This window comes from Drosophila navojoa, chromosome 4, assembly GCF_054131105.1.
Source record: "Drosophila navojoa isolate 15081-1374.11 chromosome 4, UAZ_NAV_1.0, whole genome shotgun sequence".
NCBI classification, from domain to species: domain Eukaryota; kingdom Metazoa; phylum Arthropoda; class Insecta; order Diptera; family Drosophilidae; genus Drosophila; species Drosophila navojoa.
In genome coordinates, this window is record NC_142892.1 from 14,845,334 (window position 1) to 14,868,411 (window position 23,078).

General features: G+C 38.4%; 2 protein-coding genes across 2 annotated transcripts; one reads left to right on the forward strand and one right to left on the reverse strand.

Moving 5' to 3' along the window:
• Nucleotides 1-275: 275 nt before the first annotated feature.
• Nucleotides 276-18,548, forward strand: LOC108658444 (uncharacterized). Its single transcript, XM_030387179.2, has 3 exons — nt 276-703; nt 8,423-8,698; nt 16,447-18,548. Exons 2-3 carry the CDS (start codon nt 8,599-8,601, stop codon nt 17,583-17,585), a joined length of 1,239 nt encoding a protein of 412 aa, XP_030243039.2. The 5' UTR covers nt 276-703; nt 8,423-8,598; the 3' UTR covers nt 17,586-18,548.
• Gr77a (Gustatory receptor 77a) lies at nt 8,472-10,809 on the reverse strand. The gene is given in 3 exon segments (XM_089258942.1): nt 8,472-8,985; nt 9,659-9,856; nt 9,858-10,809. Coding segments are annotated over 3 exon segments (1,281 nt in total). The 5' UTR covers nt 10,779-10,809; the 3' UTR covers nt 8,472-8,823.
• Nucleotides 18,549-23,078: the final 4,530 nt, after the last annotated feature.

The window sequence follows — 23,078 nt, forward strand, 5'->3', positions numbered from 1 at the left end:
AAACCGGCTCACAGTGGGCGATCAGCTGATGTTTGACCAAGCTATGTTATTATTGTTTTCTACTCTGCCCTGCGTCGTCTGCGGCGCAGCAAGCAGCTCGCTGCCGTTGACCTATGCAAAAAGCTTGACAGCAATTTTTGTGCGCTCAGAGCTAGGGGCGCAACCACTGTGCGCTGCCGCCACGCGATCGTCACGTCGAGCGTCGAACAACGAAAGTCGAACGTCGAGCGTCGAGCAGAGGACGGGCAGCTCGACGAGCTTAAAATTGTATGTCGCAAACTTGAACGGTTTAGTTACCGAGTGATAGCCAAAAGGGGCACGAGCACAAGAATTTTGGACCAGTCGGTGTCAGCGTGCGTTGTGATGTGATGTGAGACAGCAGAGCGATGCTCTAAGATGTACTACAGCAAACGCAATATAAAGAAACGTAACTAAATGTAATCTAGCAACTACACAAAGTATAGAAAGTGCAGTGACGCGAGTCCAAAAAATAAAAGCGCGCAAGCAAAGAAAAAAGTAATAATAGTAATAAAAGAAGGTGTAATATAGAGTGAGGTGCAAAGTGAATAAACTGCACAGAGCCACAGAAGCCGTGAGCCGCAGCATGTGAAGTCGTCGGACGCAGCAGCGGAGAAACGAGCATACAAAAGAAACGATATTTATGCTCTGAATATTGGGAGAGCTTACAAAATTTACGTGGCAGGTGTGTAGAGCGTTTCGTTACCTCTCCTTCTCCCTCTTTCGCTCCGGCACCCGCTACCCCAGCCGCATTCCACACAGATTGTGCACATAATCTATATAAGTATAAGTGCGATGGCATTTTACGTTTGCGTCTAAATCATGGGCACACTCGCTGCACAGTTAGCAAAGTGAAGGGCTCCCGCGCCTTATAAACGTTGTACACTCTATGCACATATTATAGCCGATTATATAAGGCAACATTGGCTCTTTTTCTGTTGTTTCTATAGTGCGCTGGGGCCTTGGATAGTAAGGCAGGCATACAAACACAAACACAAGCACACACACACACACGCATAAGCATGCAGAGAGACATAACTGTATGCTATTTAGATAAGATAGCGCATATCTAATAATATCACAGAAAATTAAATGAGCATAGCGCAGCGCATAACGTCACATAGTCACAGTGTGTATGTAGGTATGTTTGTGTGTGTTGGTGTATTAACTAAAACAAATAAGAAATAAGAAAAACTAAGCTAAAAGAAACAGAAATATGTTGTTTATATTATGGAGGTAAGGTTTCCAGTTCCGTTCCATTCCATTTCATTCAATTTGATTTGATTTTTGGTCGCCAACTATATTTAAACATTATTCACTGGCATTTCGCTAAATAATAAACAAATTATAAATAGGTAATTTAATAAATGTACAGTAAACGAGAAACTAAACAAACGCACACAAACATGCAAACGTACACACCACGAGAGAGGAAGAGAGATAGAGACACACATATGTATGAAAAACGCACACAAAGCCGAAAGCTTTTAATTTTTTGCTTAGCAGCAGCAACAGCAGCGGTTCGCATACATTCAAATGAAAATATGCTGCATAGCTGTGAATGTATGTGTGTGTGTGTGTGTGTGTGTTTTTGTATTTTGTTTACACACAAATCAAGGTTAAAAGCGCAAAGCGACATGCGTAAAAGGTGGAAGCAAATAAATATATCGCTCAATAAACGAGCAATGATCGAATAATTGTATGTATCTTTGTGTGTGTGTGTGTATGCGTGTGTGTGCGCTTGGGAGTGTGTACGTGCGTATGCTGTGGTCGCATTATCCGAAAGTACCAAAAATGAGCCATGGAACTCTATTAAAGCGTAAAGCGTGAACTAGTTGAGTGGAGTAGCAGCAACAGCATCGCCATCGCCATCGCCAGCGGCAGCGGCAGAGGCAGAGGCAGAGGTGACGGCAGTGTTCGTGGCTGCCAAGTAAGCTGAGCCGTCGCAGAAACCAGAGCAAATACAAAACAGAACAGCAAAAATAACAGCAAAAACACCAACAACAAGAAAGTAAAGCTTACTCTCCGCGCAAGAGTCGAAGCTTTCATACTCTTTGCGCAGTGTAATTCCTCTTCGTCTTCTTCTTATTTTTTGGGAGAGTAAAGGTCGAAAATAAAACTCTAACTGAGACATATGTACATAAGTTGACATCAATTGAAAGTGTCAGCTAAGGTTTAAGCGCATATTAAATTGGCGATCGGCGCTTAATCCGATTATATTAATATGATTAATTATATAAATTCAAGATTTGCATTGCCCGCTGCCAATCAACGGCTGCTGTTGCTTCTTTTGTTTGTTTTTGGAATTTTGGCAACCCTTCTCAAGTGGTAATAAATGATCTTCAGACGTTCAGAGTCTGATAACAAATTATTACAAATATTTAAATTTTTAAATAAATTTCCCTCTTGGCTGAGATAATATCCCTCTCTTGTTTCCGGCAAAAGCTTAAGATAACGCAAACAAAGGTTTTCTATATCTATATATGCACAAACGTGTGTGTGTGTGTGTGTGTAGAGCTAATTAGCTTACCGTGCAATGTAAGAGATATTGCCCTGTTTTAAGCTTTGGATGACATCAGACTGATATTTACATAGCGCTGCTGAGTTACTACTGGTATTAACGTCTTATAGCTTTATCTATGGCAATTCATACATAGCCGTAAATTCCTATCAACTCGGCTATCTTATTGATATAAGCAATCAGATAATTCTCCTCTGGCTTACAGTTCGCACTGCGCCGCCGCTGCAAAGTTGAACCGAAAGCAATTATGCCCAGCTGCAAGTGTACGTATGTACATATGTATGTATGTATTTAGGGGCGATCGGCTCCACACAGACCAAGGCAAAGTGTCTAGAGCATAACCGATGAGCCGGCCAGCCCAGAGCCCAAAGCGCTGCCTATGTTTTGGCCCGGTTGCAATGCGTGCAAAAGAGATGACGAACTTAATTTGCTGCGGTAGCTATGGCAACAGTCGAGCCGCAGCAGCAGCACTCACATAAACACACACACACACACTGATGCACACCCTCTTACCCAGCAGCTGCCACCCTCTCGCCTGCTCTTTCAAGTGGTGCTGCTGTTGCTGTTGCTGCCTTTGCTTTTGCTGCTGGCTCATCAAAAAAGCCAAAAGTTGTTGAACGTGAAATTATTGTACGCGAACACGAGTAAATACGCCAGCACACACACACACACTCACTCGCTCACACATATGTATGTACATATGCACACATACTTGCATAAGAGCGAAGACCGTCAACTTCGACGTCGCTGCTGCTGCTGTTTTGCATGTGTAGCATCTCAAGATAAATAACAAAACAAAACAGCAACAACAACAAAAGCACAAAAAAAGAACAGCAACAACAACAGTTAAAAAGCGCAAAGCGAAGGCATGAAATAGATGCATCAGATTTCGCATTCAAGTGAAATTTATGGCAATCATAAAGCTCATCTTGCTTTCGAGGTAAAAACTTACAAAAAAAAAGAAAAACGAAAAAAAAGAAAAAAGTAAATACGTAAAAAAATTGCTGCCAAAGTCTTGACTATGAAACGCCAAGTGTTGAAGCAGGCTGTTAGGAGAGGGTGGGTGGGCAGAGAGAGAGCGAAAGCCCGCGAGAGTGAGAGAGATGGAGATGTAGAGCGAGCGAGGGGATAGACGGCACAAACAGCAGACGCAAGTACTTATCGCTGTCGGCTACAAAGCTCCATTATGCTCATAGATCGTTGTTGTTGTTGTTGCGGCTGTTGTTGTTGCTGTTGTTGTTATAGCTGTAGCAGTTGTTCCTAGTTGTTGTTGTTGTTGTTGTTAATTTTTAAGCAGACAACATAGCGCTCAAGACCTCAGAGCGAAACGAAGTGTACTACGTAGAGCTCAAGTGCTATCAAACCTTAGTCATCTACACAAATATGTTGAGCGAGCGAAAGAGAGAGGAAGAGCGTTAAAGAGAGACAGCGAGCGAGCGAGAGAGAGAGAGAGAGAGACAGATAAATAGGGGACAGTAAGAGAGGTCGAGAATGAAACACACACACACAAACACAGACAGATTACAGTTTCGCGTACACCTGGTGCAAACAGAAATATTAGCTGGAAATAAGTATGAGTAAATATGTGTCCACTAGAGGTAGTTAGATGGAAAAGCAAAAGCCAAGCCCCAAAGACTATGGGAAAATGTGTGTTAGATAAGAAAGTTTGCGTAGTGGACCGAAAGAGCGAGGGTGCGGGGGGAAGACAGAGAGCATGCAGTTGGTTTAAGAGAAAGCCAAGTTAAGCGCATAATTGAACTCTCATATAACAAAATTTGTCTACAATTTCCGCCACATTATGGAAAGTTTTCCCATTATATTTTCCACCGAAAATTTAGCTGCAAATATTTTAGGCAAGTTCTGCTCAATTTAGCCAACAAACTGTATAAATCAAAATTGATTTGTTTCAGCTACATAAAAGTAATGCAAACTTTTGTTCAGTTAGAGACATTTTTTAATATTGTGTCTAAAAAGAATGTTGCTCCACAATTTCCAAAAGTTCATAGAATTATGCCTTGTTTCATAAATCACAAAAAGGTTTGTTTATACATAAATTAAAAGTTTTCAATTCAGCAGAGTTCGCTTTATGTATTATTTTTCAATATATTGTCCATATATCATTTAATAAATATAGAACTCAAGCACAGAGAACACTGTTAAGAATTCGGGCAGTTAGTAAAATAAATCAAATTTGATTCTATATAAATGAAATAAAACGTTTCAGCTATTAAAGCTTGATTGAGTTCAACAGAGTTTGAATTAATTATTCCAATTTATTTTGGCAATTTATACTGTTCAGAAATTCCTTAAATATTTTTAGAAATCTAAAAATTAAAAAGAAAATTAAAAAAAATGTATTTGATTAAAAATAATTAGAATTAGGAGCCTCGCAAGTGCGAGTACATTTTGCAAGAAATGAATAGACCTAAAATCTATGAATGTTAAAAATGTTCAGTTCTAAAAATTCTTACCTCACTGAATTCGCGTTTTCCATATAAATATAAAATAAACCACCGAATTTCTGAAATACCGGCAATAATTTTTGGATATTGTAAACGAAAAATTCGTTTGAGTTAATTAAATACTGTTTTATTTGTAGCACATGGGTTCAGCAGAGTTCGCTAAATTGTTTATGCTAAAACGTAAATTGTCTGGCGGAAAATGTGTAAACAATTTATTGATTATGCCAATTTGAAAAGAGAATATTTGTATCGAATTATGATTCCACGGCGCTGTTTATAGAGCACATTCCAGGCAAACTGAACGGTCTGTCATCATGCCCTTAACTCGATGCGGTAAACAAATATACTGAACGAGCTCGTCATGCATCACAGTCGCAATTCTATACATAGTCCTAATCTAGAATCGAGTCATCAATTTCGTCAATATTTAGAGCTGATGCAAGCGGTGCATTGAATTGAAATAATAATAATAAAGAAAGAGGGAAAAAAAATGAATCGAACCGCAATGGGCATCCAGTTTGGAGACACTCGAAACCGGTGACCACAAAACAGACCGAAACCGATACAGATAGCGATACCGACATCGATGCCGACAGCGACACCGCCGAAACAATTTATTATACTTTTCTATGGGCAGCAGCATTTCATTCGCATTTCATTCACTGGCAGTCGGAAGTGTGCAATCGTCATTGTTGTTGATTAATTAACAATTCGATTAACTGCATGATTGATAGTTTTCAATTGTATTCACGCAGCTCTCATTCTCATTCCCATTCCCATTTTCATTCTCTTGCTCACGCTCATGTAAAGCAAAAGTTTCAGCTACACTTTTAAGGTAGCCTGCAGGTGGACTAGAATAGCTTTGTCACCTTCAAGTGGATTCATCAATTGTAGCAGCTGTCAGTGTTTGTCCTTCAATCATTTGATTGAGAGCATTCGTGTTTGCCTACCGAAATGCCTTTCTCTTTTTTTCGCATATCAAGTGAACTCAAACTTGTTTGCTCCCACTAATGGGCTTTTCAGTTGGGGGAAGTGCATTTGGGTTTTCTTTCATTATTTGAAAATTTGATTGAAAGCAATTGAATTGAACGATGACCCAAAGAGAGAGAGAGAAAAGCTCCAACTCTCTAAATTTTCAATAGGCTCAACAATTTCCATACTTTTCGATTGATTGAAAGCACTTGCGTTAATTGCTGTTCTTTTCTGGAACTAGAAAAAGCATTTCAGAGAAGAAAAATTTCACACTTTTCTCTGACGTTCTTCAATCTTATCAGCATTTGAGTAAAAATATTTAAAACTGAATAATTGCTTTATTCTCTGTATTCTACTCTTTACTATCATACAAAGGTAGCTCTCGAGACGTTTTATCTCTAATCTTTCAACAGATTCAGCTATAGCCACAGTTGCACTCGTTCGTTGCTCAATCATTTCAACAGTTGATTGAAAGCATTTGAATGGGCTAGCCCCTTCATTAAACGAGTATAAGGCATCTATCTCTCTCTCTCCCTCTCTCTTTCTCTTTCTCTCACACACTCAGACACTTCTTTCCACTATCATCAATTCTATGCAGAAGTCTTTCAATCATTTGAGCATTTGATTGAATGCAGCATGAAAAGAAGATAACCCACGATTCGTTAGTCCGTCTGTTCGTCTGTCCATCTGTCCTGCCGTACGTTTTCGTTCTGTTCACTTGATTGTGAGCCCCATGAAATGCCGCAGAGGCAACAAAATTAATGCGAGCCACAATCTCAACCTGAGACACTACCTGAAACTCGTCCCATGCCGCATGTGGCACGTTTATCAGCTTCTGCTTTGCCTTTGCTGCCACTTGGGGGCCCCCAAAAACACTTTTCAGTTTTCAGTTTTTGTTTTTGCGGCATCTCGAACGAGATACGCCAGTATCATGCGAGTGAAATGTGTGTGTGTGTGTGTGTGTTTGCCCAGTTGCTGGGTTTTGCTTTCGGGTTGCCTCCGGTCATTAAAACTATTCGCACAAATCCAAAAAAGGTTGCTATTTATAGCAGTGATACAACAGCCTCGTCTGCTGGACCGACCGCTCGTCCGCTCCTCTGCTCCCCCACTCTCTCGGTCCTCTGCTCGATCGACCCGCCGGCCGGCCGGCCGACCGTACGCCTGTGACTTAGTAACGCTTCTCGGTGTGTTTACTGCCTTGTTTTGTACTGCAATTAAATTAAAATAAATAAAAACAGCACTAAACACTTATCAGCGGCAGGTCGAAAGACGAACACTCTGCCAGGCAGGAATTCAGAGCACTTTGCATCAGATAGCTGTTATATTTGACTATATATTGTTGTCAATTCCATGGGTGAAGCGTAAGCTTAACGATCTAGCTCATGTTTATATTGGGTAGAAGCGGAACTGAAGCATAAAATTTATATTCAGAGTGGGTTTTAGAGGCTAACTTGATTATATAGGCTATACATATGTTATCAATTGTTTGTTATCAAATTACAAATTTTTATGGTAAATTTAAAGCTTAAAGATGAAACGTAAAAGTTGCTGGTCTAAAAAAAATATATAAAAAATATATTTATAATAAATTTACAATAACCCATTGATCCTGAAAAAAATCCATTATATTTCTACAAAGAAATTTTTACAGAAAGTACAGAAAAGCAGAAATATATAGATATTTAGATAAATTAAGGATAGATAGAAGATGTAGATAAAGCTCGACAAATAGGTAGATAGATGTAGAAGGCATATGTATATATAGATATCTATATAGGTAGATATACAAATATAAACATATATATTTTAGAGTTTCTTTCAAACAAATTTGATTTTTTATTATAGCATAAAAAACATTTAAAATAAAGTCTGACCTCCATAATTATTAAAAAAAAAAAGAAGAAAACTAAATAATTCCTTTTTTAAATAAAATAAAATAAATAAATAAAATAAAATACTTATGCACGTCGATGGCCCTCGTAGCTAGCACGTTTAATAATTTTTAGATTTATATATTTTATATTATCTAATAAATAAATAATAATAATAAAATACTTATATGTACTGTACTTGGAAATAAATAAAAATCAGCTTTCAACTGAATTTATGACCGTAATAGTATATTAAATACAAATATATAATGTAAGGAATATACTAAGAAAAGGACTGGAATAGTACAGAGGTAAATAATTACCCATTGTATACCCTAACTAAAATACTAGTTCAAGCCAAGCAGCAAATTATTACAGCTTAATTAAATCAACTACAAATTCCACTGAATAACCGAATCAAAGCGAAATACCCATATTTGGTTAGGGTATTTCAACTATATTATATTTTTGTGCTCACTCTGTTGTCCATTTAAAGTGAATAAAACTACGGCGTAAACATTTTTTTTGTCTTTTTGTATTTGACAATTAATTTTTTATTTCCTCTCCTTTCTTTTCAGATGAAATACAACGAAATTCAATTGGTTTTGATTTTGCAATAAAAAGCAAAAAAAAACAAATATAAATAAATATATATACATATACAGTTGATTCTGATACGGCGCGGCTTCAAGGCTAAATTGATTGAGTAGAGGATATCGACAGAGCGCGAGCACATCATAAATCCATACAGAAAATGCTGAAGCTGCACAAGTCCAGGTGCGAGCACCTGTTAATAACCATCAGCCTGCTAATCTATGCCGGGAACCAGCTGAATGTCGTCAGCGCAACGACACGTAAGTCTGTCAAATATTTGCCTCTGGTTTAAATTGTACTAATATGCATATATTTATCTCACATATACATACATATGTAAATATGTCTCGAAATGTGCAAACATCATTATTTTTTCATTGCGCGGCTATCTGTTCATGATCTTATCAAATTGTATGAGTATTATGGTGTACATTATTATTGTTTGCACTATGCCAAATAAGAGGCTATTGTTCAGCCTGAAGAGTCCGCAGGCCAACAGGTGGAAAATGCGTTCGTTCACCTGCAATTGTAATCCGTAGAGATGTAGCTGCAAAGAGTAGAATATGAATTTGATGTTATATATATATATTATATATGTATGATACTTTATAAAGGTGAAGTAGATAGGAGTTGAGGTCGTATATAGATATGATTCACATGTCTACACACATAGAAAGACAGGGTGATTCGATTTTTTAACAATTCGTAATGTTATATATATAATAAATATATGTGACATATCCATATTTACTTTATAAACCCTATCAAAATTTTCTATGAATCAGTGGAACATACTCTTGTTCTATTATTAAGTATATACTCATAAGTAAAGTTTGCATTATATACATACATACAAGAACACTTATAGTACATATGTGTATATAAAAACACAGATTTGGCACACTTTTTTATACTTTCTTGCAAAATTAATAAAAAATTGTATTAAAGGAAAATGTGCGAATTTAAGCGTTTAATTTTATTATCTAACGAAATTCATTTCACTGAAATCGCACTGTTCGTTGATGAGATATATCTTATTAAACCTAAAAATAATCTCAAATTGTATAAAATAAAAATTATAAAAAATGTTATGAAAGTCAGATATCTGTATAACCTTTGCCAATGCATATAATATTATTTATCTAGAATATTTCTATAATAGCTCAAAAGCCAATATCTTCTAGACTACCTATATTATATCTATATTGAGTTCTACCCACCGTTTGGCTGAGAGCCTTGCTGCAGTCGATAGGCACATCCTTCACGCCCGCACTGAATATGTAACGCGTTCTCCGAAAGATCTGCTGCAGACGATGCGTGTGCCCAATGACCAAACTGAGCTGGACGAAGACAGCCACAGTGAAGACCGTCGCCTCGACATTCCAGGGGGCAGGCCCATGAAATTTGCGCAGCCACCAGTTGCTGAAGGTCACAAAGTAGCTGAAAAAGGAATGCATAATGCTCTCGACGGCCTACGAAAGTCACAAATACGACCAGCTGAACGTTGTGGAGCGAGCAGAGCCGCAGGCTGAGCCTCAGCAGCTGGCGATGCAGGCGCAGCAGACGCCACAGCTCCAGCGCGAGCCAGCGCTGCTGCGAGTCCAACAAGTGCTGGCGATGGGGCAGGCAGCGAGTAAACAACGCCTCGTGGCTGTGCACGGCATCGGCGAGCAGTTGAGCCAGAAGCAGATTGCAATGATGCGACAGATGGCTAATTAGCAGCAGAGCCAGCAAATAGAGTGCCAAGCTCAGCTGGAGACACAGTTGGCAGACGTAGACGAAGAGCACGGCGCAGAAGAACAGGGAGCTGCGGCGGGCCTCGACATCGAAGCGCAGCAGGAACACGGTGTAGCTGCAGGAGCAGGCTAACGAGATGGCCAGGACGTAAATTGTCAAATGGTCACGTGTGTGCAGCCGGTGGGCGGAGCTCTGCAGCCGGGACGTGTGCAGCAGTGTGAACAGCTGGCGGCAACACCAAAGCAGCTTATTTCCAAGGGCGACAAGGCGACACTGGCGGCTCGTGTGCCGGTAGAGCGTGAGCACGGCTGAGCCCAACAGCAGCGCGTATCGATGGCAGCCGACCATGAACAGCAAGTGATTCTGGCGCAGGAAATCCATGCGTGTGATCACCATCCACATGGCGACCGGCGAGAAGCCGAGCACAAACAACAACACCAGGCAGCCATGCAGGCGCCAGTACCACTCGCACTTGCCAGGTGCCACACCCACGCCCACACGCCCGCTGAGCATCTGCCAGGAGGCGGCAGTCAGGCCCAAGAGCCGGCTCAGCAGGTGCAAAGCACGCAGCGTGCCACTCGTTACCAATTGCAGCAACAACATAACTACGAACACTAAACGCCACAAACTGAATCGAGCCTTGGACTAGCTGCCGCTGCTGTTGCTACTCCTGCTACTTCCTGCTGTTGCTTTAGTGCTCCTGCTGCCAAGCAATGCGTTGTCATAATTGAATCACGATTATCTGGCCATGGCTATTAGCCTGATTGAATTCCACTTAGCCCAGGCGTTGCCTTCACTCAGCCAGAGCCAGAGCCAGACCCAGAGCCAGCACAGCGCAACGAGCGACCACAAGACGGCCCTGAAACAAAAGGATTCTATGAAATATCAAACAAGCAACTCGCTTCAACTGCAAACAGATCGAAGATTAAATGCTCTTTGAGGGTATTTTTAAAGGAAAAATTTATTGAAAAGAGAGAGAGGGAGAGAGAGAGAGAGAGATGTTTCATTGAAGATAGTGAGTTTTGATTTAGTCTTAATAGTATAGTAGTTGTAGTATAAATATATATGTATATAGATAGATATTCTCTATACATATTACATCACTTCTGTCATAGCTGTAATACCTTCACCTAGTGTATATAAAAGGTTAAAGAAAAAACAGCTCAGCAACTTGGTTAACCCCTTTGTGTAATGAGACTCGCAACCTTGGCTAAACCTTGTTATAACGGCTCAAGCACTGCGATAATTAAAGATAAACCAAATAATAAATACATAAATATTTATGTTAACCTAAGAATAAAGCTTATAGAGCGAAAGGAAATAAGAACAATGAAGGGGAATGTTGGCAAAATATGAGTAATATGAAAACAATAGTTTATGGGGACTTGAAATGCGGGAATATTGCTTAAAGAAAGATGAAAGAGAGAGAGAGAGAGAGAGAGAGAAGGAGGGGGGAGAAACAGGGATAAAACTTTATTTTTCATATAAGAAAGGTAGGACTGAGGAAGATATATGTAAATTAATAATACATACATTTGTCAGAGCTTTAATTTAGAAGGACTTGAAAATAGGAGATTATACGCAAGATCTTTAAAAACTGTTCCTTAATGTAAATTTCACAAATCTTTTAAGTAATTTAAATATCTTAAATATAATGTAAAAAGTTTTAAACACCCTCTACACTACACTCAAGGTTTTTATGATTTTTTTCATTTAATAATAATTTGTTGCTATCTTTCGCTAGTCTCACATCAACTTTCTATACATAAGTACATATCCACAGTAGTTTTCGCAAGTCTTATCTTTGTGAATGCTTCAAAGCGAAATCTGCGATTTCTTAAGAACTCTTGATGCCGTCAGTCATCTAGATTAGGCTAATCTGACAGAGCTTGGCGGCAACTTTCCGCTGATTACATGCCAATCCAGAAATTCTCAGGTATGCTGAGCATTAAGCTACCAGGCTTTCAGCTCTGTCTGCAAAGACATGCTTTCTCATTTCATTTCATTTCGTTTCTTTTCTTTTTTAAATCGTGAGTCCAATCAGTGTCAAAAGATAAACTAACAATTTAAATTTGTGCCGCAGTTCGGCGGTTCGGGGCTCGGTACGGTTTGGCTTGGTTTTGGTCTGGAATCCGGGGTCTGAAGTGACTTTTGTGGGTGAAAAATGTGCCCCTTAGCAAAACTACAAAACGTTGTCGTCCTCTGCGTTTGTCGTTGTGTTATTAAAAAAGTTTTCGCTTTAAAGAGTTTTCCCCCCTTTTTCTTTTTCATGCAACATAAAATGCAAAACACTCGAGTTGTATATGTACTTTAGCCTTTATGGTAAACTTTCCACGCTGTTTATAAGTTTTTGCAGAGAGCGAACAAAAGCAACAGCAACAACAGCAGCAGCAACAACAACTGAAAGGGGAGCAACAAAAAATTGTTTAAAAAAATGTTGGAGAAAAGAGAAAAAAAGAATACAACAACAACAAAATATGTCCATGTTGCAGCAACTTTCTGTGTGCTTTGTCCTGTTATTGCCCTCACTTCCTCTCTTCCACTCCAGTCGCTTCACTCTTGCAGCTCTCATTGCCCCTCTCCCTTCCCCGCCCTCTCTACTGCCCTTCATGGTCGTCGAGTGTGCGGTTTTTATCTTGGTTATATGACTGCGCTGAGTCCTGTCTCGACTTGGATTGGCCTGGCTCGGCGTGGCTTAGCCTGCTCCTGTGCAGCTCCTGGGCTGTTTGACTGAATGACTGGATGACTCTCTGACTAGTTAGTCTGTCAGTTGCTTGGCATTGCAGTCTCACACTCGGACTGCTAATTCATTCACATTTTACGCTGTTTCGCTTAGCAGCTCCATTGAAATTGTATTTTGTGTCCAATATGGCCTGCTTGAGATACCCTGTAAATATGAGAACTGCTTGAACAGCGGGTTTATGAAGCCTGCATTTGTGATAAGCTCACATCGAGTGGAAATAATCTGTGAATATATATGCAATATGCTCTGCTTGAGATACCCTGTAAATATATGCATTTGTGATGTTTCATTATCAGCTTAGCTCGAAGCGAAATCATACGATAAATATCTATATATCTATATACATTATTTCTTAAATCGTAAACCCATGACCAATAGTTTACTCTGGGTATTATAGCAGCATTTTTAAACACTCTTCCTCTTCTTCTTCTTCTTCAACTTTGACATCTTTTAGTCAAGCATGGCCCTTACCAAAACTATTCCCAACTATCTATATATGTATATGTATATATGTGTGTACGTGCAGCACACAAAAACTTCTAAAACCAAAGTGCTATTTCCCCTTAACAAGCCCCCCAACCGCCCACGCCCCTGCTCCACTCTGGGCCGGCTTCACTTCAAAGTCAAATCGCGCACTCAATACAAAGCGCGAGAGAGCGGTGAACAAGTGTCCCAACTGTCTAAGCTGGACCCGCTGATAAGACCCGACGACAGCAAACCGACAAAATCTAAAAAGTTAACAAAAAAAACTGAAAAAAAAGAAGATGAAGAAGAAGAAATTAAGAGAAAAAAAATCTTTAATTAAATAAAGTGTAAGAAAGTTGTTGAAGGCCACTCAAAGAGAGCCAGGTTAAGAGAGGGAGAAAGGGGGAAGCTGTGAAGAAGTTCAGTGACGCGACTGCATGAATTTTCCGCTGTACATCAAACGTAGTGCGAGAGAGGAGAGAGGAGAGAAGGGGGGAACGGAGCAGAGTGACTCCGTGGCTCCTAATTTGTGCAAGCTTCGTGAAGCTTTCCACTTGCGCGCAAATCAAGTCGATTCTTATATAAGATATTTACTTTTGAATTGGCTAAAGGGCAAAGTTCATTGTTTTCTTCGTGAAAAACTTGCAGGAAACAAAGAGCAGAAACCAAAAAAAAAAAAATAAAATAAAATAATCGAAATAAAAAGAAAAGAAAATTTTAAGAAGAGCAGTAAAAAAGTGAAGAGTAAAATGGAATTCCCATTATATGGGCGAGTGAAAATGACAAATTAACTTGAGCTCAAAGGAAGCCGCAAAGTTTCGCAGCTGCCAAACCCAATTGGCAAACAAAAGTGCGGCTGAGTGTAAAGGTAAACGCGAGGCCTTAGTGAAAGGTTGCCAACGGGTACATAAGCAGCCAGCACAGATATACAGGAGGCAAGAGATAGAAAGCGAGACAGAGAGAGCGAGAGAGGAGAGAGGGAGACTGGGAGTCGCCACAGACATTGTCGATTCAATTAGAGATAACGCGACACGAAGAAAGCTGCGAATTTCTTGTTAACTTATAATTATATATGCACATTGAATTTGCAGTCTAGTGTAAAAATTTATAACCTGAAGAAAAAGGATGTCAATAGAGCTGTGTGTCTTATCAGTTAATGTGTGCGTGTGTGTGTGTGCGTGCCTTTTGTATAAGCGTTTTCTGGTGAATGAACTTAAATTGGGCTAAAATATACAGAGCGCGCAACAAGGGCTTTAAATAGAGGCAAACGCGGCAGACATGAATAGAAAAAGTGGAAAATATAATAATAAAGTTTATACAGTCTTGAAATGTAATAATAGAAATATATACAAAAGAGAGAGAGAGAGGGAGAGGTAGAAGGAGGCGACAAAATTAATTTATAATTAAATCAGTCTTAGGACTTGACCAGATTTTCTGCTCTTCAGATTTTCTCTTGTGAGTAAGTTCTTTAATCTTTATATATTTAAAAAAAATCCTTTTTATTATAATGATAAATATCATATTTATTCCCCCATATATTAACTGAAACTGATTAAGTTCGGAGTGCTTTACTAAGAGATGTCTTTCTCACATAATAAGAGCCCTTATGCCATGTTGCTTACTCTAACATAATCTATTTACATAATGATGGTTAACATAAACATTATTAACAGAGAGCTCATCTCCTATGATGACAAATATTAACATAATAATATTATTAAATAAAAATTTATTATAAATAATATATTATAATAATTTATTTATATTTATTGTTTAACAGTTTCTTAAAATAATTAATCTATAATTATTATTGATATTATTCACTACTTAAATATTTATTATAATAATTTATTTATATTCATTGTTAAACAATTTCTTAAAATAACAATTAGGCTAATATTATTATTATTATTTTTATTCACTATTTAAATATTTCCACACACATACACACACACACACACACACAAAAATGACTTCACAGCAGATCATCAACAATGCGACTGAAGTTGTGCAGCAATGGGCTCGTCTTTATATACGAATTGCTAGTCTAGTTGAGAGGTCGAGGTCGAGCCCGAACTCTAGAGTCTAGCCCGAACTCTATACTCGATCAGTCGATCATTTAGCGAGAGGTTAAAGTAGTTTCTGCTGTATCAAAACATCAGCTAAACGCTCTCTTAAATACCAGAGCAAATAGTGCTGCATACAAATGCAAGCATTAACGGCTCTACTTATATATTTATATAAGTTAAAACTTATTAGATTCTTAGATTGTCGAAAGTCTTAACTTATGAAAATTGCCACGCCTTCTGCTGTCTTTTCAATGGGTTTTAATATCAACGAAAGCTAAGATTTTGATATTGAGCATGTATATATGAAATTGATATTAATATATTAGATGAATGATATTAGATATTAGCTGTGTGTGTGTAGGAAATCTAAAAAAAATCCTTCGATAATCCTTAGCTAATTTATCAAGCAATTTCTTCATGGATTCGCTTATTATGGAAGTAAACTCTTGATTAGGATAGGGTTCTCTGAACTTGTTTAGCTCTTCCAAACCAATTCTGACCATTCTCTATTTATTTATCAAACATTAGTGCTTATAACTTAAAATTAAACAATGGCTGCTGGGCCCTTATATATAGAATACTTATATATATGTATATATACGAATATAACTCCATAATATATAATACATATATACGAATGTAACTCTATAATACTTATATACATATATACGAGTATATACCTCTATGTAAATATACTCCCATACAAGCGCTTCAATAAATTAAGTCGGCTGTTATTACTTAAAGTACTTTCGGCCACTATTTAATACATAAAGCTCTGGGCCTGGTATACGGGCATAAAATGTTTAAGGATTTAAGCATGTTTCGTGTAAAGTCTCATTCGCGGAATACGTGAACAGCTTTTATTTATTGCATCAGTCATGCCATGTCCATCGATTTATTTAAAAAAGAAAATACGTGATTTTGTCAACGGCTCATAAAAAAGTTCGCTCAATATTTATTTGAATTCGTTTTTTTGTTGTTGTGTTTTTTACAGAGATGGACTGGCGGCCCATACCGCAGCTCTGTGATCCCATACAATGTCCGGCTGATGCGGACATGGAGTGCCCGGAGGACAGCGCCATACGGGAGATGCGCGAGATAAGTGCCGTGAATCTGTTGAGCTCGAATGCGGTCGGCGGCGGACCCGGTGGGGCAATGGAGACAACGGAGCGCAGTGTCTACAACAGCAGCCAGGTGCCGGACGAGCTGTTCGCCCTCTGCTGTCTGTCCAAGAAGTGCATGTGCAAGACGTGCTACAACATACCCGGCTGCAACACGGACGAGGGCGAGGTTGTGGTCGAGCTGCAGCCGGAGGACATGAATACGCCGGGCCAGTGCTGTGGCAAGTACGAATGCAAGCCGGAGCCGAACTGTTCGGACGTGCGTAACACGAACTATTACTGGCTGCAGAGCTGCCAGCGCTGTCTGTGCAACTCCGGTGCGCGCATCTGCCAGCAGAGCTGTGACGAGGGCAAGAATGCCATCTGCGAGTCAAAGAACCTGAACATGTACTTCAAGGACGGCGACAGCTGGAAGGACGGCTGCTATCAGTGCGAGTGCGTAAAGGGCGAACAGAAGTGCGTGATACCGCTCTGCGCCCACGTCAATTGCCCCAGCGAGCGTCAGGTGATGATCAAGGACCACTGCTGTCCCGTCTGCTGGCCCAAGGGCGCGCCCATGCCCCACGAGAAGCCCAGCAACTATGACGACGGCTATGGCTATGAGCGCGAGGAGCCAGCCCAGCCAGAAACAGATGCCGATGTCGAAACTGACGATGATGCTGAAGCTGAAGCTGAAACAGAAACTGAATTGCCTGTGGTGCCGCTGGCAGATGAGATTATCGTCAGCAGCAGCACCACAACCACCAGCAGCACCACCAGCCGTCCCAGCGTCACACCAAACGCTGAACTAATCGACTTTCCCCGGGTGGACGCCTCAGCTCCGCCCTGCCAGCCGGCCGACTTTCCCAAAGTTGTGGAGGTCGTGCATCGGGATAGTTTGCCCAACAATGTCAAGCACGTTGCGATTGTGGTGCTCACCCTCGTATCATTGTGCGAGTACTTGTACATAAGGCGTCTGCTGGCCAAACAGCGTTCCTACAGGCCCGTCTCCAACTTTGATGACAAGGTCTAGAAACCGAAAGAGTAGAGGAAGCAGCATAAAGTAAAGAAAGAGAAGCAGAAGCAGAAACAAATCAGATGCAACTTTTCATAGAAAGCAAAAACTATTAACTAGAAATTTTGTTTTATTTTTTTTTTTTTAATACTATTATTATTATTTGATTACCATAGCTATATCTATACATATATATATTTCGTTGTTTTGGTATCTAAAAGATCTCATTTTAATTTCACCCTCACTTCCAAGCAGACAAACGCCGACGCAAAAGCAAAGTATTCTTATGAAATTACGCGCAAACAAAAGTTACTATAAAATCGAAAGAAACTTGAAAGAAATTTCAAACTAAATTGAAGTTATAAAACTTATATATATATATATAAAGTAAACAAGACGAAGCAACTTGTTGTAGATATGTATGTATGTATGTACATCAAATCGGATGAATAGTATTAAGCACACCAATGTTTTATTATTATAATGCACGAACTAAAATGCCAAAACATATTTAAAGCAAAACTAAACAAAAATATATATTAAACAACAACAAGTTGGAAACTAAACTCAAATTGAAGCACAAACAATCGAGAAAGTAAAAGTAAATGAGAAACAATATGAAATATCCGTTCGTTAAACGTTAGACGAATTAAGTTAGCAGCTAAGCTAGAATATCTATGTGATATTTGTTAATAAGTTTATGTTATAAACAAATGCTATAAACAAAAGAGAAAAAAACCATTAAAAAAAAAAAAAAATTGTCATAATAATAATGAGAAGAAGCAGGCAAGCTATCAAAAGTATTGCAAATGTATCAATCAAAGTTTACATATGTATAGGTTTATATAGATCTATAGCTATATATGTATGTACAGCTGCTGATCGTTGCCGTTAATGTAGTACCATACCATTTAGCTATTATCTTTAAAGTCGAATTATAAAATAAATACAATCCGAATCAGCAATTGCGAATCATGCCAATCCACATTGAACTTCTTATTGGCACGCGCGCGTCCATCCTGAGCTGAATCACTCGATGGCCAATTTCTGTGGGTTCATTGATACGTGAATTATACATTTGCATTCGCATTCGCGCTCGAATTCGAATTCGAATTCGTGTGCGGCTTGTATATGGTAAGTAAACAAGCAGGAATTGCATTAATCAATCAATAACAAACAATACAATGCAAGCAATAATTAGCATCGAGTGTGTGCATTCAGCGTGCATAATGTGTCTTGCCGCCCACCCACTCCTGCTGCGTCTTGCTCTCGCTCTCTCTCTCTCTCTCTCTCTCTGTCCTTTGATTGCCCGCATGGACGTAAATATTGCGTTTGCCCCTTAAAATGTATTTTATAAATAATTAAATTTTCATTTATTTCATTTCATTTTATGCAGCGGTTTGAGGAAGTTTTGCATAGAGCTCCAAGAAATTTCAATTATGCAAGGAAGACTTTTATTTAATTAATTGGAGTTTGCATGTGGACCTTCTTGCTTTCTATTTTATATATGTATATATATGTATATTTCTTAAAATTTAGGTATTTTTCTATAATTTATCTTTCAAATTTGTAGAACTGAGAATTTTCAAACGGATTCCTTTCTTTGTTTCCATAATACTTAGCAGATAGTTTTACTTTAGTAATGCCAGATCAGATTAGAGATAATTTTCCAGATTTTATTTTTACTGTTAACCCATAAAAATTCCTTGTTTATAAGCCTTTTCTACATTTTTCGAGAGACTAGTTAGAATCTGCGTGGATCCGTAAAAGTTTTGACTGACTGCCCCATATGCCTTCATCTTCACCTTGAATAAGAATAAATTCGCACAAAATCAGTAAACAATTTCTTTCTAAAATTCAAGTTAGAAAACTTGAGATCCTATAACATATTGTATAGGTCTTGACAAATGTTTCCTTAAAATTTTTAAGAATAAGAAAAAGGATAAGCTAACTTGAAAAGTTGAGTATATCAAATTTGCTTGGCAACACTACGACCATACTCATATTTATAATCGCCTCTATTAATCATATTTATAGTCCCCTCTATTAATCAATGATTATAATTTGAAAGCTATTTAGTTACTATGAAAACCTATCCATATGCATTCCACGAATATGATTCTCTGCTCCTCAAATATTCCCTCTTCCCAATACTTACAGCATTTCCTGAATATCATTTCTTAAACAGATTCTTAAAGCTAAGCATAAATATATTGCTCAGCTGTTACGCTCGCTCGTGTCACGCATCAGCCGTGTCCCTTTTCTGGAGCTGGCTCAAAATCAAGGCCACAAATGATTTGACTTAAAAAACAAAACAAGGCAACAAAAAAATTTCCCCAGAGCCAATGGCAGCTGGCGTAGGTCCTTGACGATTATGGGAAATTGTATGGCTGGGCATAATGTGATGGCATCATATGATTTATAATATATAATAATTTCTATGCATTGGCATCGGGGCACTCAAAAAAATAAAAAAAAAATAACGTAAAAGAGAGTGAGGGAGAGAGCGGAAGGTAAGAAGGAAAATAAAACCGTTGAAGTGGGCAGTGGGCGGGTCGGCATAGGATGTGAAATATCAAATACAAAATACATAAAGGTGCCAAGGGAATTGAGGGTTGCGTGGGCGCAATACACCTCAACTCACCCACACAGACACACACATACATATAGTGGCACTCACACAGAGGGCACATCAGGGGCTCTTCAAGACGGAGAACCCAACAATGTCGTACATTTTGCTTAGATTGTTATCAAAGCCTAAAATGTCATGAATAAAATACACGCAGCGAGCGAAAAGGAGAAAAGAAGCGAGAGAAAGTGTAAGAGCGAGAGAGAGAGAGAGAGAGAGAGAGAAGTTGGTATATATTTCTATATATATGTGTATGTGTGTGTGTGTGTGTGCACTTGAGTAGCTGCAACGCCTCTTCGTCCCCTTGGCCGCCCACTCATTGACTAGCATAGTGATTTACAAACGTCGGGACTAGTAGGTGCCGTGTCGCCCAGAACGACACGAAGACCGGGAAGAAGAAGAAGAAGAGGAAGAAGCAGCAGCAAGACTCACCTAATAAAAATGTTGCTTCCGGTTTGAGAGCAGGCTCAAACAAAGTGGGATTGGGACTGGGGGTTGGGGTTAGGTTGGGGTGCCTGACTGTTGTTCAGATAGGCGTAAGGACCAATCGCAACAATTTTGCTGAAAGCAAGGCAAATACTCGCATTGTTACAAAGGTTACACGTGTTACGCCTAACGATTGTCGAGCCTCAAAGCGTTAACGTTTTGTATACGGATAAGCAATGGCAAACAGCTGCGGGCCAAATAGCTTCAAAAACTGAGCCCGGAAGGGAACACCACCCCACCACCCCAACACTCAAACCGACCTGCCCCACTAACAAAAGCCGAACAATGGCTGAACAACAATAGACTTCAAGAGCTCTGATGACACTTTGAGTTATTTTGTTGATGCTGTAAAAACACGAGCGAGCCCCAAGATATGCGATGGTAGATTTATTGGGGCTGCAGATAGAAAAACTCGCAAAAGATGAACACAAGACTGAAAGGGCAAAAACTGCAAAAAAGGTGGAAAAGCGACTGCCCAGAGCTGAGCGTTTGATAAGGGCCAACGCAACCCCTTGAAGAGAGTGTGTCCAGTGCTAAGCTTTTCAAAAAAAAAGAATGCATTATGTATATGTGTGCGTATAAACAACAAGTGCGAATGAGTGGGAATGTCTAATGATGAACGAGCTGATGCCCTGATGTAACATAAGAGCTGTGAATATTAGAGTACAGATTCTCTATAGAGGCAGGAAATAAATTTAAGCGCTGACTATGAAAGAATATGGTAACCCTAAGAATTTATTGACCAACAAGTCTGTGAAAACATTTGGAATCTACTTCTATAATGAATATTAGTCAGCTATAATTGATATTTATTTATTTTTTAATATTAAAAACATTGATTATTAATATTTTTTTTTAAATATTATTTTATAGTTTAGGTATTATTTATTTTATTTTATTTTATTGAAAAATATTGATTATTAATAATTTTTTTTTTTAATATATTTAGTTAGTTTCTTTATTTTAATATTATTTTATAATTTAGGTATTATTTATTTTATTTTATTTTGTTTTTTTAAATTTTTATTTATTATTAAAAATATCAATTTTCTCTTATTTTAATATTTTTTGGTGATTTAGATATTATTTATTTATTTTTATTTATTTATTTTTTAAATATTTAAAATTTTGATTATCAATAATTTTTATAAAAATTAAAAAATATATATCTGGAGATTTTCTTGTTTTAAATATTAATTTCATAATTTAGATATCATTTATTTAATTTATTTCTTTTTTAATACCTATAAAATATAAATGCCGTTTAAATATAAAAACGAACTCTAGAAATAAATTCGCATACATCTCCAAAAGAAAACAAACAAAGCCACCCACATTTGAGCTCTTCCTAAATCCAGGGCATTGACAGTTAAACGTATCGCAGAACGAAAGGATAGCGACTGAATGAGTTACTTGAAAAGGGAGTAAACTGGCAAGAGAACGACTATAAAATGCTCGAACCAAAATGATTTAAAGACAATGCCATTGCCGAGCAGAGCAGAGCAGAGCTCGACGACGAGAGCGAGATGAAAAGTTGCTAAACAAATACGTGTAATCAAGTAGATGCAATCAAATATATAAGGAATACGATAAATTTGAAGTGAAAGGATATCTCGTATACCCAGCTCTGCTCTGACAGCACGAGTATACGAGTCATTGATGCTGTGAAATGTATGTATATATGTAAAGGACTATCGTCATCGGGCCAACTCAGCTGAATGCTAAATGCTGAATGCCATTCACAGAGTGGAGTGAAAAGAAAGCAAAGGAGCTGCAAGAAGACGCACAAAATGAAAAGCAAATGCGAATTGTCGAAGCAATTAAATTCGTGTCTCAAGATGGGCATTACAACAAAAGAAAAACTAAAACAAACTCGACAACAGCAAAAAGGAGCTTAAGGCAAACTTTAAGATTGAAAAATATTCTCTTCACTGTGAGTCAAAACAAAATAAATTTGTATTGATAGGCAATAATAAATCAATCATCAAAGCTGGGGATTTCTATTTGATGAATGCATGATATATCTACAGCATGTAGATCTAGCTATATATATGTATATAAAATATATATGCATATATTTACAATATTTATATACAATATGTGTGTGCTGCAGGCATATATCAAAGGTATATTAGCCTAAATTTGAATTGGCACACACAGATAGACACACACACATACACACACACACACACAGACATCACACACTCACACACGCACACAGTTAGAGCCAAACCTCAAGCACATGTCAGAATTAAATAATGTAACGCACGATTGCTGGCAACCACCCAAGTCATCCCAGCCCCAAACCACCCAACATCAGCCCCCACTTTTTTACACTCAGCCTGGTATCCTGGGCAGGCATTGGCATTGGCTTTTATTTGAATTTGGTGCGTGCT